The sequence below is a fragment of the Gnatocerus cornutus genome, unplaced genomic scaffold (assembly GCF_029298725.1).
Source record: "Gnatocerus cornutus isolate USDA-ARS CGAHR unplaced genomic scaffold, icGnaCorn1.1 ctg00000023.1, whole genome shotgun sequence".
NCBI lineage: Eukaryota > Metazoa > Arthropoda > Insecta > Coleoptera > Tenebrionidae > Gnatocerus > Gnatocerus cornutus.
The window spans coordinates 2975213-2991832 of record NW_028275375.1 but is presented as its reverse complement, the minus strand read 5'-3'; the positions used below and the strand labels follow the sequence as shown (position 1 = coordinate 2991832).

Below are 16620 nucleotides of genomic sequence, written 5' to 3'. Positions count from 1 at the left end.
TAATCTTTGATTGATCATAAGCAAAGACTTCTGAGAAAAATGTGTTGTGACAGGTCAGGTGATGTTAATGGCATTTTTATTATTTCTTCACGTCATGCTCTAATGGTCTGTGGTGTGTCAAATGGATATAATTTAAAAAGCAATTATCATAATATTGTAGATAAAAAATCTGTTCATTTTGGATCTGCCAAGAAGATGGAGATTTGAGGTCTCGTTTCCAAACATGTTGCGTGAAATTATAAATCTCCCAACTCGGAATGATACCAAAATAATTTCTCAGGTGTTGAAGGAATAAAATACTCAACCAACTTTATATTAGGTACATCATAAGAAAAATAATAAAATCGCAGCTGCAGGTGGGCTCGGTAGCGGTTATGTGAAAGTCATTTTAAAAGTTAAAATGAAATAGTAAAAATATTTCACTGAAACGTTCATCGGGAGTGTAATTACTGCAAACTGATTAGTTCGAAATTTTACAAAATTAACTTTGTTGGTCTGTTCATTAGAATCTCACTTTTTAGGTAAAATACTAATCAGAAGGAAAGGTGAAATAGAAAAAAGTCAATTTCACCTTTAAGTGGCAATTAGGTAGTGAAATTTTAGCACGTTTATAATAAACTGCGTGTGTTCGTACGCACTCGCTTTTTTTAGAGATAATGAGTTAGTACCCAGCTGACCTGAGTCCAATAAAAGGAAAACAACGTAATTATTATATTTATGATCAAGCCGAGAGATTGATATTCAAGTTGATCGAAAGGGACGTTTTGTATCAGAAAATCTTTCCCGTTTTGCATGGCAATAATAGAAAATTACGTGCGTTTAGAATCATTTCTAAAATACAATAATATACAGGGTGTAGCTTTAAATGTAATGAATAAAAAATAAACAAAAGGTTTGCACTCTATTTGATTCACAATTTTATACTGTTTCATTTGCAGTTGTGGTCAAAACTTATTTTAGCTAATTTTCAAATTTTTTGAAATCTAGAAGAATTTTGGAAAAATCGTAAGTAATTACTCGCCGATTCGTTGGCAATTAGAGCGATAGAATGGGCATAAAACTCAAATTTCTCTTTTGCTCTTCTACCGTAATAACAAAGGTTCCAATCATCTTTCCCTAATGGTACTAATGTACCGTGATAAAATAAACAAACAGAAAGTTGAAATTATAACTGAAGAAGGTACAATTCCATGTCACTTTCGTTCTGGTCGCCAAAACAAATCACCATAAATCTTCTCCTGTCTTAAATTTTTCATATTTTTAGTACCGCCCCACGTTGTATTGTTCGTGTTTCTTTTGTCTAAATCGCGACTTATCCTACTTTTTCCAAAATATATCATTTTGCAGAAGCTTGAAACGTGATTAGCATCTAAAAATACCGCAAACTGCTATTACGACGCTTTCACTAATTTTTTCCTCAAACTGCATTTCTTTTATGTTCATTGTCATTTCGAGTGTCCGCTTCGACGACTTTGTCCGTTTTTTACTCCTTCTGGAGTTGAAATCGAAGTCATATTTTCTAATCCACGTGACCGAGCTGACACGTTCGCGCAATTCACGTGTCTGGTAATATGTTACTGTTATTAAGTTTTTTTCTGCTTTAATGAAATATTTATCGGAATGAATTATTCAAAGCGCATTTCAATGAGATGCCGTAATGCGATGCAAAAATGCCATGCTAAAGTACTGTTAATTTAAATGTGGGCCAGAAAAATTGTGCAAAATAGAAACCGGAAAAATGCAAGTTTCTAAAAGTTTTGATGCTGTGAATTGAAAAAGAGAACGCTTTTGACCTCTTAAATTGCCAAAATTACTAATTTTCATTAAAAAATGGAATTTTTAGTTCTTGGCAAAATAAAAAATTCTAAAAACTGTCTCTTCTGGCCTACAATTTTCTAATTTGGTGGAGGTGATAAAGGTGTCCAAACTAGTAAAATTCCCAAATTTTATTGTCACAGCGTGAAAATTACAATAATTACAAATTTTTATTAAAAAAAATGAAATTTTTAGTGCATTGGCAAAAGAAAAATTTCTAACAATTGTCTTCTCTGGTCTACAATTTTCTAATTTGGTGAAGGTGATAAACGTGTCCAAACCAGTAAAATCTCCAAATTTTATTGTCACAGCTTAAAAATTACAAAAATTACAAATTTTTATTAAAAAAAAATGGGAATTTTTATTGCATCTGCAAAATAAAAATTTCTAAAAACTGTCTCCTTTGGTCTACAATTTTCTAAATTGGTGGAGTTGATAAACGTGTTCAAACTAGTAAAATTCCCAAATTTCATTGTCATAGCATAAAAATTAGAAAATTACAAATTTTTATTAAACAAAAAATGGGAATTTTTAGTGCATTTGCAAGAGAAAAATTTCTAAAAATTGTCTTCTCTTGTCTAGAATTTTTTAATTTGGTGGAGGTGATAAACGTGTCCAAACTAGTAAAATCCCCAAATTCATTGTCACAACGAGAAAATTTCAAACATTTCAAATTATTATTTAAAAAAATGGGAATTTTTAGTGCATTTGCAAAATAAAAATTTCTAAAAACTGTCTTCTTTGGTCTACAATATTCTAATTTGGTGGAGGTGATAAACATGTCCAAACTAGCAAAATCCCCAAATTTCATTATCACAGCGTGAAAATTGCAAATTTTATTTAAAAAATGGGGCTTTTTAGAGCATTTGCAAAATAAAAATTTCTAAAAACTGTGGTCTCTGGTCTACAATTTTCTAAGTTGGTGGAGCTAATTAACGTATTTAAACTAGGAAAATCTCAAAAGACCATTGCCACTGCGTAAAAATTACTAGAATTATCAATTTTTATTAAAAACTAGAGTTTGAACAGTATTTTTAAAATTGGAACTGAATGCAACTGCATGGAAATTTTCTGCAGAGCATTTAAATTGAAAGCGAAAACATTGCTATCAATTCTGTCACTTTCAAACAATTTGCACTGAATTTTTTGATATGATCATCACTTTCACATGATTGAGAGGTCGTTCGTCCGTGAAACCTTTTCTTCAGTAATAGCAAAAAGCAAAAATCGCTCAAACAACCAAAAAAAAGTAGAATTAAGTAACGTAGCTTGTTTTCATTTTGAAAGTTATAATAATTCACTTCTCGTTGACTTTCCGCGCTATCTTCAGGGCCACACGTTGCAATTTACCCATTGGGACCCATCTCATCTGATCTCATCTTCTGTTAAGGTCAACCGCGATGAACTATCTTTATTTCTTGCGACATGAAATGGAACCAAATGAAAATCACCTAATTGTTACCAACCCGAAGAACAAAAGCCTTCCGGAGCATCTCTTTGAGATCACGTGTCAATAATAACGGTCACATTCGCGACAAGTGCTGGAATGAGCCGGTTCACCTTGCCATCAAGGTGGCTGGGCGCCCACGGCGACTTTGATGCAGGTGAACGAAACGAAGAATTTCGGGCGGTGTGGGCGCAGCGAGCTGAGTGAAATTCGACGTTGAGAAAGCGGCGATTATGCAATAGGTCGTTGGTTTTTCACTTGGAAATGTTGATTTTCCGTTGAAAGAAAACAAGGTCGCGGAAAATTATATCGTTTACTTTATCTCTTTCATACAACAATAACAGACGATAAAATACTAACTCTGACATGGATTTTCTATTATGCGTGCTGACACAACCGCATGTTTTGATTAAATTGTGTTTAATAGATATTTATAAGTAGATAGTTGTACTCTATAATTACACATAAGAATGCTATGGCATAACTGAAACAATACGGTCGGATAGGTTGTCACGACAAACATGGAATGTTACTTACCGTGCAGAACTCGTCTCTCAAAAGAAAAATGGTTTAGTAGGTACATATAAGCACGTGTGTGCAAACTAATTTAATTATGCATTTCAAACCTGCGGTTACTCGCTGAATTAATTATTATGCTTCTAACTAAATAAGTACCATTAAAAAACGGTTCGCACTACTTAAAAATTTTCCCTCTAATTAATTAAAGCGCATTAGTAACAGTACCCTGTGGGGTTTATAGACCTATTATTGTACACACTTCCTGAAGACTGTAAATGTAACTGTAAGAAGTTCGTTAAGGACCAAATATAAAAATATTTTTCGTGAGAGCAGTAAAATCTAATGGCGCTATTCACGATTGTGCTGTCCGACAGCAAATGGCTCTTACTTGTTATAAATTTAACGCAAGTCTACACAAATGAAAACTGTTTCTTCTTGTGTGGGTGAAATCGAATAAAGATTTATTGATTTTGGGAGAGATTTCTTCTGATGGTCAACAGAGTTTGTGTATTGGAAAACTTGATAATCAACGACACGAGTTTAGAATTTTCTATCAACAACGAATATTTGTCATTTCGTCATTTCGTTCAACGAGGATTTTAAAGAAAGGATGTAGAAAAATGTATGTGTAGAAAAAGAATCTGGAAAATCTGAGACAAGAAAACTCATTTTACATTTTTTTTAATAGGACCAAAAATTGCAATTAAAATTTGTAACTTTGACAGTTTTTAGGGTACAGCTACTAAATTTAGGGAAATTACTATTTTTTTATAGTTTACTAACTGTGCTAAATTGTACAAATTTAGAGCAAACAGAACCCATTTTAGAAATTGTTATTTTGAAATCAAACCACAAATTTGACTATTTTTTTAATTAAAATTTGTTACCTTTGGAGTTTTCATGCTATACTTACAAAATTTCAGGAAATTACAACTTTTTTATAGAATACTAACTCTGCTAAATTGTAAAATTTTAGAGCAAAAGGAAGCAATTTTAGAAATTTTTATTTTAAAATTGATCTAAAAATTGTATAATTTTTACATTAAAATTTGTAACTTTGCCAGTTTTTACGTTACAACTATTAAATTTAGGGAAATTACTCCTTTTTTTATAGTTAATTAACTGTGCAAAGTTGTAAAATTCTAAAGCAAAGAGAGCTCGTTTTAAAATTTTGTATTTTGAATTCAGGCTATAAATTTTATTTTTTTTAAATTAAAATTTGTAACTTTGGCAGTTTTTACGCTACAGCTATAAGATCTATAGAAATTACTACTTTTTCTTAGTTTATTATTTGTGCTAAATTTAAAAATTCTAAAACCAAAGCAACCCATTTTAAAAAATGTTATTTTAAAGTAGAACCAAAAATTTTATTATTTTTTCAATTAAAATTTGTAACTTTGGTAGTTTTCACAATACAACTCTAACATTTTGGAAAATTACTATTTATTTATAGTTTATAAAGTATGCTAAGTTGTAAAATTGTAGAGCCACAGGAACTCATTTTTGAAATTTTTATTTTGAAATCGACAAACAATAATACATTATGCAACTTTAAACAGAACCGAGATTTGTATGAAAAATTCTAAAATAATGTAGATACTGATACTCGAGCGAATTTTTAATCTAAAACAAACTCGAAACTTTAAAGATAATATAAATAAACGAGATATTTGCTCCTTGGGCAATGTATCAGTCTTAAAAAACCACTGGGAAATTAGGAGAATCAATAGGAAATCATTATCATCATCAAGAAGAACCTGGAAAATATGTATAAATAAATTATAAAAGTTATATTTAAAAATCCAAGGAAAATCGATAGTTAATTTGAGGAAAATTTAAAACCAAGGAAGCAATATTATCATTATTAGTACCTATTTTCAAGAGTTCCAAAATTTTCTCATGCCTCCAGGACCTCAACCAATCTTAATCCGCTTCTACCTACAGAAAGAACATGAAAAGGAATCCAGAAGCAGGGTTACCAACGTAACAAAGTGTTATTAAATTAAGTAAATAAATTTAATTTTCTGACAAAAATGCGAGAAACCCATTAGACACATAAATGAATAGAAAGTTAAAAATCAAAACAATGTGGGCCCGCATATTAGTAGAAATTTGCGAGAGTAGGTACATGTAGGAGTGAGAATAGAAATACATATTCCTACGTTCAGTTTTAACAGCCAATAGGTAAATGATTGTGGTCCAGAGATTCGGTCGAAACAATTTAATATTTTCGGTCAAATAAACAGCCAGCGCGCTTTTAAATTCGCAGAACAACTTTCATGCAAATCGGTTGCACAAACATGTTTTATAGTGCAAAAAGTAGTTAATTGCTCGTGTAACTACCATTATAATTTCTGTCGTACAATTACTCCATTTTTCGTATAATTCACCAACTTGTGGCCCACTTATCCACGTTGTCATCTCTGTTCATAAATAATAGAGTCTCTAGGGAACTTCCGAGGCGGTTTCACACGACCAATTACAAAAGTATACAATTAAGATGAAGAGAGGCGAGTGTATCTCACGAAAATGAAGAAAGCATGTGCGGAACCATACAACTGTGTGTTTATCTAATTACCATACTGACCTGGTTAGGAGACGTATTGTTACGAAGGTTCTTCAATGAGTTTACTCAAGTTTGGCTCGTGACAAAAACGAGACGTTCTTGGGCTCGAATTTACCCTTCATACTTACCGGAGCGCGCGATGTCCTCCTTGCGAGGAATCTAGAATGGGAAGGAAATTGATACCTTTCGCTAAAATTGCCATTACGTTTGGTGGAAATACAGAATACATTCCACGTTCATGAGGTAACATTAAAAATAATTTATCCGCCATTAATTAGCAAAATAAAAAAGATCAAATATGTAAATGCCACCTAATAATATACGTTTGACTATACTTTATCTTTTTTAGTTATAAGAATTATAACATATGCAAATGATTTGAGTGTGCTCAAATTCATTAAAAACGAATAATTATATTCTTGGTTGCATGTGTCGATACACATAATATCGCGTGTTTGCACTTTTTGCCTTCTCATTTATTTTTAGTCGGTGTAAGTTTTACTTTCATATTTTCATACAATTTAAAGAGCTCGTATGCGAATTATGTTGAGGTTTCGATTTTTTATTTGAAATAAATACAGTGCTGGCTACAAAGTCTTCGGGCAACGCATAATAATATGTGATTTTAGGGAAATTATGGGAAGAACTCGAGCTATTGTGGCTGGCACTCATCTAAAATCGACGTTCGAAGTTTGCGATCATGAAATATCTTGCTAAATTGACATATTTTGTTTATTTCTTTAAATAAATCATTCGGATTCTTAGCCACAAAAAGACCAAAAAACGATGGTGAAAACTGCATCTTTCTGTCTGTCGTAGCATCGGAGATATGGAACTTTGAAAATTTCGGAAAAAATCCACAGAAATAAATTTACATTCTAATTTGAGCTCTTAAATTTTTAAATTCAGAATACGTAATTTTCTGCATTTATTTTTTGGATTCTTTAGGTTTTTCTTTAGTTTTCTTCGATTCTTTCCATTCTTTCAGATTCTTATAAATTCTTATTTATTAATTATTTCAACCTTCAAATTTTGCATTTTTTCTTTACATTTTTAATTTTTTTAATAGTAACTTTTTGATTTTTTTCTATTCTTTTAACAACTTTTTGGATTTTTGCGTGTTCTTTGTATTTTTAACTTTTTCGATTTTTAATTGCTTAGAATTCTTTTGATTTTTTTTGAATTACCTACTTTGTTAATATTTTTTTGCGTCTTTACTTTTTTTTATTCTCTTATGTAATCCAACAGTTGGATTCTTCTAATCATTTAAAATCTTACAGACCTTAAGCATTATAGAATAACAGATGTTTAAATTTTTGAGAACTTTCTGATTCTGTTTTTTTAATCATTTCATTTAGTTTTTTTTTTATTTTTTTTATTCTTTTGACTACTTGCTTGGATTTTTGTGTGTTCTTTGTGTTCTTTCAACTCTTGAACTTTTTTGGATTACTTTGTTTCTATGATATCCTTTTGCGTCTTTAATTTTTTTTTTATTCTTTCATATAATACAGCAGTTGGATTTTTCTCATCATTTTAAATCTTACAGGCTTTAAGCATCATAGAATTTTCTAATTTTGTTTGAATTTCAACAAATTTTTAAATTTTTGAGAACTTTTGGACTCTTGCTTTTTTAATCATTTAATTTAGCTTCTTTGATTTTTCCTATTCTTTCGACCAAACTTTTTTGGATTTCTGCGTGTTCTTTGTATTCTTTCAAGTTTTCAGATTTTTTTGATTTTTGACTTTTTTTGTGTTTCATTTGCTTAGAATTCTTTTGAACTTTTTTGGATTACTTTGTTTCTATGTTATTCTTTTGCTTCTTTACATTTTTTTTCATCCTTCCTTGTAATCCAACAGTTAGATTTGTCTAATCATTTTAAATTTTACAGACTTTAAACATCATCGAATTTTCTAATATTGTTTGAATTTCAACAGATTTTTACATTTTTAACTTCTAGACTTTGAATTAATTTAATTTCATTATCTCGTCAGCGTTTTTTTCAGTTTTTGAATTTTTTTCTTCATTTGTTCCATTTTTAAGACACTTCAATTCTTTAGATTGGTTCTAATTCCATTTTAATTTCTTTAAATGATTTCTAGAATCTTAAAAATATTAAATGCTCCAAACCAGAAAACGCCGCAATATTTTTGGAATTGCGAGTAATTCCTGCGTCACTCGTTAATCCGGCAAGAAACCTTCCAACTTCCAAATCTAATAACAACCCCTCGCAACAAAGCCCACTTCTCTCCAACTCCCTCATTTAATTCTGTCAAACTTGTGTCACATCCATGGACTACCTCGTCAAATGCTACCTCGACCAATTCAACTCCAGCCCCCGCAACTCTCTCCACGACCGCCAAAACCGCCGCATGATGGTCACCTACATAAGCACCCTCATTGAAGCCTGCATTCAAGGTAAAACGTAGAATCTCGCACAGCCACCAATTGCATAATTGTAGGTATGAATTACGCCCAAGAAACTGCAGTACATGATGCAATCATTGCAATAATACGTTACCACGAAGATAACCGCGCCAAGAATGGTTCCGTATGCATGATGGGTCGATTCCACAATATCCTGTACGTGGCAGTGAAGGTGTGCTACGATTGGCAATTGAAAGACACAGGAACTGTTGTGACGCTCCTGGAAAACATTTATGTCTGCGAAGGAACGTTTGAAAGAATCTTCGTTGGGGCTATTTTCGGAAACAGAGCGCCTTATTACATCGCGGGGTGGAAAAGCGATTTTGATAGCCAAGAAGAGAATGTTAGAGCAATGGTCTACTTCATCGACCACGCAACAAATGGAGGGTTGGAGTTTGAAACTAAAACGGACCAAACTGTGAGATTCATCGACGTTCCGATGGAGAGTTGCGGGGGAGATTCTCCAACCCCTGCGAAAATCGCTCTTCAATTGGGGGTGCCCGATAAACTTCATATTCTTTTACGATACGGCGCTTCGGTTGATGACCATCAGATCGAGTACCTCCTCAAGAGATTAATGGAGTTTTGTCACGTTTACCCGTACAACATTGTTGCTTGTCTTCAGATAGTTCTGCGGGTGATTTCAACGATCCATTGCGAGAGGAGCGTTCTTATTGAAAATTATTCCGATTTGATAGATGATGCTATCATTCCTGTTACGCGATGCGGATTTCAAGTCCCGGAACTTAAACATTTATCCCGGTGCTGCATCAGGAGACGGTTATGGGAGAACTACCAGTTGCCCAACGGGATACTTGCGCTGTCGCTTCCAAACTCCCTCAAGAAGTATTTGGATATAATGCAAGATTAAAAAATTGTTGAGCTTGTTACTTATTGGAAATAAATGAGAATACTAAAGTGACCGGTTGAGCACCGAAAAGAACAGATCCTGTGGCAATAATCCGGGCGTGGGTGAAGCAACGTTCCGGTAAACCACTTACTGTCACCAACCGTTTCCGGCTAGATGTAGAATTGTGATAAGAAAATGGTGAGAGCACGTCGGATTTCGTGACACTTTCGGCAAAGATTGTGTAAGCGATTATGTTAGAATGTGCTAACTCGTTGATTTTATCACCTGCAAGGTTTACATTCAGCTAATTAATTTCTTCTGTTATGATTGAACAAAAGGCACGTGTCTTAATTTGAGAAATTTCGTTACGAAGTACTCCATTTTTCTTGGAGAATTTACTGGAATTTATTACCAACGCCTCTGTTTACTCTTTCAAGAAAAACAAACATTATAAAAATCCACCTCCGTGATTTGTGTCGAAAGATAATGAGAATGAAACACGATCAGGCTGATAAACCGATTTATTTCATTTTATGAGACATAAAATAGAACACATTTGCTCATCTGGCGCGTTTCGGTAATTTCCACGATCAACCAGATATTTAAAACCAGTCGAATAAATTCTTCGTTTTGAAATGTTATGTAAAACGGATTCTTAATATTCCAGATGGTACGGTAAATGAGGCATGTTACACAATGTCGTAACTGCATAACGCCATTAGGGAAGTTAAATCGAATATGAATTTCACTTTGATTTTAATCTCTCGACAGGTCGTAAACCAACTAAGAGCGATTTTATGTTGAGGATGTTTCAAGAAATCATTTTCTCTTGTTTGCCGATCTTTATGATCGGTGAACGTTAATTTATTGGCGGGATGAGTGCCTCTAAAAGCTGCGGGGGCGGCTGATATTACTCGTATATTAACAGTTTTTTTTTAATAAGAAAATTTCCCAAACTTCGTTCTAAAACCGTTTGATTCAAACTCGTTTCGTGTTAAAATTCCTCCAGCACCAGTGCGCCGTCAAGAAGAAGAATGTCGCTAATGTTGTGGTCCCTCTTGCGGATCTTTGTAAACAAATAAAACGAAGAAGTGGGACTGTACCTTTTAAGGTCGTCTAGATTCACCTCGCTGGGGTGTCGTTGGAAGAAGAATAGTTTCGAAGGTTAGATCTGAGAGGAGCCGGACCTGGAAATGTGCATGAAATTCGCATTAAAACGGTTTCAAATTAACAATAGGCAATTAAAAGGTTCACGAAAGTTGAGATTCAAAGTAATTAAAAAAAATAATGAAGAGTTCGTGTAGGTAAATTGGTTCGCAGTTTTTTTTTTATTTATTTTATCTAGAAGCGCTGTTTCTGTTGCGAATGCAACATATTAACAATTTACTGAGTTTCTCTACAAGAAGGTCAGCGTATAATTAGAAATAAATTTATGATAACATAATGCATATTCATAATAAATCTTTGTAAAATGATGCGTGGGAACTCTTCGCTTTAACGAAAATTTCACCAATTTATCTCTTTTTAATACCATAAAACCACTCCGACCTTTTTCCCGTCTATTGACTTTGAGCAGATGGAAGGAAATCACCGTGTCCACGACAGTCTGGCACTTTTGCCACTGTTGAACCTGTTTGGATGATCTTCAAACCCATTGTTGGACGTGCAGGACGTGGCTGCGCTCACCTTGGGCTCTGAAAAATCTCCGAGGATGTAATTAAATCGGCGTGAAAATGTTTTGTAAACATATCCGTGGAATATTTTTATAAAAGTAACTACTACATGCTTCAAGAAAGTGCAGATTGCGGAATTTTTAGAATTATGACACTCGGGCCATTTATGACAGATTAAAAAAGCTCTCAGAAGCTGTACTAGAAGTTTACGCAAGTTGCAGCTACGTGACGTTGAATACTATAGCGATATCAACCAGAAAAATTAACTATCAAGTCATAACTAAAAATGATTTAGAAGAACCCGACAGATGAAAGTGTAAAGTGATGTACTGTATCTTATCTAGTTTCAAATTTTTATGACCGCAAGGTATAAATCTGGTTTTATGTCTGTTTTCTTAGTCGACTTTTTTCGCTCCTGCAACAAAGTAAGACGTTCGATTACCAATTGCATGTTAAATAGAATGTCGAACAGAGCAATTTTTTCCTGTGCTTTTCCAATTACAGCCATCTGCTGTCGACGAGCGCTTTTCTTTTGGATCATAAAACACCGACCGCAGCTCCAATTTCAATCATGCTAATACGATTCAATCTTCGAAGATATCATTAAAACGGTGTCGATTTGTTTTAATAGAAAGCTCAGTGTTTCACGCATAATACAGATTTTCCGCTAATTACAATTTTTGCCCGCATGAAATGTTGCGAAAACTAGGAAGTCACACCAGAAGACAAAGTGGATTTCGACATCTGCACCAGAGGTGACGAGCTAAAGAGTAAATAGTGCGTTAAATGTGCGGAAGCGGGTTTTTCTTACTATTTGGGGATCTGAATCGTAAAGTTTTCTAGTCCGGGCCTGTCGGAATTGTTATGTATGAGGGCGCCATCTTCTGAGCAGTGCAACGAAAGGGCGAAGGTCTTCCTGTTATTTAAGAACCCAAAGAACATTTTTCTATTTTTAAATTTTCTAAAATTCTTTATTTGCAAACTTGTTGCCTCTTTGCCAGCTTTGTTACCACTGAAAATCCCCTGATAAATATCATCGATTTTCCCCCAAGCGCCTGCGTTGCTGAAACCGCAAACTGCAAAAATTTGAACGAATTGAAAGAAAACAAGATCGATTAAAACTAAATCGTTTATTTATCTCTTTGGTACAACAACAGTCGATAAAATACTAACTGACATGGATTTCTATTATGCGTGCTGACACAACCGCACGTTCAATAATAATTAAATTGTGTTTATAAGATTTAATATCATTACTTCAATGGGTGGCCACGTTAAAAATACAATGATACGTCTCTGGAAAAAAATCGTACAATCCAGTACTAAAACCAGCGGCTCATTTGTATTCAAGCCTGACCTGGTTAGCCGCCTCTTCACTGTGTTTCCTCAGGTTTGGCTCGCGACAAAAACCAGACGTTCATAGGCTCAGATTTTCCCTTCATGGTCACCGGGCCGCGGTACTCGAAGTGGAACTGCTCGTCGTAGTTGTCTTCTTTGCAAAGGAATCTAGAACAGGAAATTCCTAGCTTTCGCTCGAATTTTTTGGTTGTCTTACTTGTACGCTTCCTCGGAAACATTAATCCTCCCTGGCTCTCCCGTGGTCTCCGTCCGACTGGTCAAATTCACTGTGTTGCCGAAGAGGCAGTACCGCGGCATTCGATGACCAATAACTCCAGTGACGACCTCTCCGGAATGTATTCCAATCGTGATTTTCTGCAAATAAAAATGATCTAATCTGTGGAGAGGTTCGTGGGGATTTACCACAGGCTCGTCCTCGAAAAGAACGGATTTGCCGAGATCCATCATATCCAGGGCCAATTTCGCGATGTTCCGGGCGTGGGTGGAGCAGTACTCCGGAATACCACTCACCGCCATGTACTTGTCGCCGACGGTCTCCACCTAAAAACGAGTGGAAAAGTTCTTCGTGTCCTGAAGGAGCTAAATTCACCTTGTAGATGTTAGGATTCTGCTTCGGATCCGTCAAAACGTCGAAGTTCGTGTAGAGCTCATTAAGCATATTAACAATCTTCATAACACCCTTTGGATCCGTGTTGGCGGCGCAAAGCGCCGAGAAATTAACAATCCCGGAAAAGAGCAAAGTGACGCAGTCGTACCTCTTCGCCGGCACTGGTCTTTTATGCCTCAACTCATTCGCCACGCTAATGGGCAAAACCGAATACAACAACCCATCGGTCTTCTTCTTCTCTCTATCCAACTCCCGATAAGTCTGTTGCAACTTGTCGGTGAGCAACTCCAAGTTTCGAGTCAATTTGTAGTCAGCCTCGAATTGCTCGGACATGAGTACCAAATCGCGTGTGGCGTCATGGAGAGGAATGTCGCTGATGTAAAGACCCCTCCTGCGAATCCTCCGTGTAAACAAACAAATCGCACTAATAGGACTGTACCTGGTGAGATCGTCAAGATTCATCACGCTGGGATAGCCCAGGAAGATGACCAAATCGGTTTCTGGGACGTACAACATTTGCCCTTTGAGCCGGAGATAGCGATACTCCGGAGGAGCCAACACTTGCATCACCCCTGGGCGCGTTTTAAGCACGTAGATGGTGTTGATGTGAGAGAGGATGTTTTCGAAGGTCAGCTCCAGGTGGGGCCGCACCTGGGAATTGACAACAATGCAGTTTTTTCCGAAGAAGTTCATTACGTTGTAGCGAAGATTTTTTGTCTGCAAAATTACCGTGTCCAAGATGTCTGAGACGCGGCAGTTTGGCGAGGTGACTTTTGGAATCACTCTGGCCACTGTTGAACCTGTTTGGACGATCTTCAAGTCTCTGTCGAACATTATATGGAACGGAAAGACGCGACAGAACGTGGCTGCGTTCACCTTGGGCTCTGAAAAATTCCTGAAGATATAATTAAATCAGCGTGAAGTGTTTTGTAAACAAATTCGCGGAACCAGTTTTTCCAGAAGTGTTTGAAACTGAGACAAAAAGACGATGAAATTAATTTTTTTTCCATATATCTTTGTCTTCCCAATGAAAAACATCTCAGGAACGAGTCAAATTTTATTGCCTCAAGGTATAAATCTGGTTTATGAGGGCTCCCACGTCTTTTCTAACTTTTTTTATTGCATTTTTTATGTTTCCGCAATGAAATCCGACTGTTTTTGACGTTCCGCAGAAGAATTACCACTTGAATATTTTATAGAATGTCGAACAAAGCAATTTTTCTCAGCTGCTTTTCCAATCATCAACCACCTGCTCTCCAAGACCGATTTTCTTTCATAAAACGTGAACCGCAACTTCGATTTCAATCACTCTAACACAAAAATAATCTGAGATTAAAACGCTGCTATTTTTCTTAAGCGAAACCGCAAAATCGTACCAAGAGACAAAGTTTGGATTTCGTCAATTTCCGCGTTTTGGACTTTCCCAGGACCGGAAGCTTCAGTTATTAGGAATTGGACGTGGTCACTCTCTTCCTTAGTTTTGAGGATTTCGACAACGACTTCTGTCCCGTGCAATTTACTCGCGACGGTCTAAAAAACGAAGTGCATTAAATGTGCGGAAAATCGTCAAATCTCACTTTGACGATCCCAATGACAATGTGCTCGAGTCCGGGCCTGTCGGAGTAGTAATGGAGGATGAGAGCGCCATCTTCCGGACGGACGGTGCAACGAAAGGATGGAGCTTTCATTCCGGGGTACAGAGTTCCTAGGTGGTCGTGGAGGGCGTCCAGGTTCTAGAAGATTTTTTTTTTTGGAGCGAAAAAATTTTTGTTAGCTCACCTGAAGGAAATCCCTCGGAGTGGCGCCCAACACCTGTAGAATCTTATCAAACCCCGAGTCCTGGCAAAACTCGAAGAAAGTTTTGCCGAAGAGCTCTAGAATGGCATTGGCTGGGATCTCTACAACGACTATTAGAAAAAAAAAATTGAAAAAGTTAAGCGTACTTAAAACATCCACAGCCGCGCCAATCAAATTGTACGTCAACTCATCTTCGTAAATCTGGCGCACCAAGAAAGACCCTTCCATCTGAAGGTCCGCATTTTTCCTAAAAAAATTTCGGTACTTTTTATTTATTGTGGAATTTACTCACTTTATGGTCTCCCATGTTTCTTCGCCGAAAGTCTTCACCACCAAGAGTTCCAAAGCGTAGTTGACAAACCCGTACTAGAAAAAAAAATTAGGTTTAGCGACTCGTAGTTTTTTCGTACCATGACCAGTAAGCGTCTCTTGCAAACGCTGTTGCGTGTCTGCCGGCGTTGTAACCACTGAAAATCCGCTGAAGAGTGCCATCGATTCTCCCTGAAGCGCTTGCGTTTGCTGAAACGTACAGATGGCGCTATTTTGTCTGGTTTTATGTGAGATTCATAAAAAAGATTAAACGTCTTCATTCTGGTCTCGTAAACGTAACGATTTAAAGCACCAACGCCTGGGAGTCTTATTAATTGGATCCAGAGCATCGTTCACGCACTTCCGATTTAATTGGAAATCGTTAGTGTAAATTTCAGGTGAAATTGATTGATCAATATTTCATTAAGAATTCAGGAGATGTTTGATGCGAATCCCATTTGGAGGATGCATGACTTATCAACTTCCAGGCTGGTTTAAATTGGTTTAGACAGACGTATCAGGTACTGCCGGTTATGATTTAATTTATTTGAAATTGGAACACGCTTGCTGAAATCTCGAGTAATCCCTATTTTAATGGAGATTTTATAATCGCTTAATCTGTACCACGTCCCTCTCTTATTTGATAAGGAGTTGATTCTGAGCCCCCATTAAAACCGCGTTTGTTGAGGACTCCTCTCAGGAATTAACGAATATTCTTCTGTGTAACGATTTTAATTACGAGAAAAAGTATCACAGTGACCCTAATCCGCGATAAAAGCAAACGTTTTGTGTAAAAATTGAAGACTTCATAAAATATAAATTGTCTTTAATGGTTTTATTTATGGGATAAATCTGGGAACTCTGAAGGAAGTGATAAAAAGTTAGGGGAAATTTGTTATTATCACACGTAATCTACTTTTATTTATATCGTTTAGGACAATATTTATAGGTGTATCTGCACGAAAAATACGGTAGTTAATACTAAAAAAATACGGGGAAAATTATTATAGATAAGGTTCTTAACAGTCGGTACACATATGGAAACTTGTGTTATTGATTCGCAGGTGTGCAAATATTATTCTCGGATTGATGGTCAAAGCAATTGTGGGCGATGGGTATGTGAAACAGAGAAAATCCGGAAAATTCAACTGAATCAGAACCGGTGAACCTAAAATTTGTAAAGGCTTCAAATCTAACAGCATCTGACAAGCTTGTAACCGAAAAATCAAAAAAATTATCACTTAAAAATTTAC

General features: G+C 35.6%; 2 protein-coding genes across 2 annotated transcripts; one reads left to right on the top strand and one right to left on the bottom strand.

Moving 5' to 3' along the window:
* The first annotated feature begins 7857 nt into the window (after window positions 1-7857).
* Window positions 7858-9694, top strand: LOC148166388 (uncharacterized). The gene is made up of 2 exons (XM_088049214.1): window positions 7858-8763; window positions 8808-9694. Exons 1-2 carry the CDS (start codon window positions 8637-8639, stop codon window positions 9641-9643), a joined length of 963 nt encoding a protein of 320 aa, XP_087905340.1. The 5' UTR covers window positions 7858-8636; the 3' UTR covers window positions 9644-9694.
* A 2716-nt stretch (window positions 9695-12410) lies between these two features.
* LOC148166387 (guanylate cyclase soluble subunit beta-1-like) lies at window positions 12411-15717 on the bottom strand. The gene is made up of 12 exons (XM_088048526.1): window positions 15469-15717; window positions 15351-15424; window positions 15205-15305; window positions 15041-15159; window positions 14839-14994; window positions 14638-14791; window positions 13991-14145; window positions 13701-13912; window positions 13244-13652; window positions 13057-13194; window positions 12851-13008; window positions 12411-12801 (listed from the first exon to the last, which is right to left on the bottom strand). Exons 1-12 carry the CDS (start codon window positions 15715-15717, stop codon window positions 12669-12671), a joined length of 2058 nt encoding a protein of 685 aa, XP_087904652.1. The 3' UTR covers window positions 12411-12668.
* Between the last annotated feature and the right edge of the window lie 903 nt (window positions 15718-16620).

Coding starts and splice junctions, on each gene's coding strand:
- LOC148166387 (XM_088048526.1), bottom strand. CDS start 15,717: ATGCTCTGGATCCAATTAATAAGACTCCCAGGCGTTGGTGCTTTAAAT. Junction 15,425..15,468: donor AGAGACGCTTACTGGTCATG/GTACGAAAAAAC, acceptor TTTTTTTTCTAG/TACGGGTTTGTCAACTACGC. Junction 12,802..12,850: donor GTTTCCGAGGAAGCGTACAA/GTAAGACAACCA, acceptor TTCCTGTTCTAG/ATTCCTTTGCAAAGAAGACA.
- LOC148166388 (XM_088049214.1), top strand. CDS start 8,637: ATGGACTACCTCGTCAAATGCTACCTCGACCAATTCAACTCCAGCCCC. Junction 8,764..8,807: donor CATTGAAGCCTGCATTCAAG/GTAAAACGTAGA, acceptor GCATAATTGTAG/GTATGAATTACGCCCAAGAA.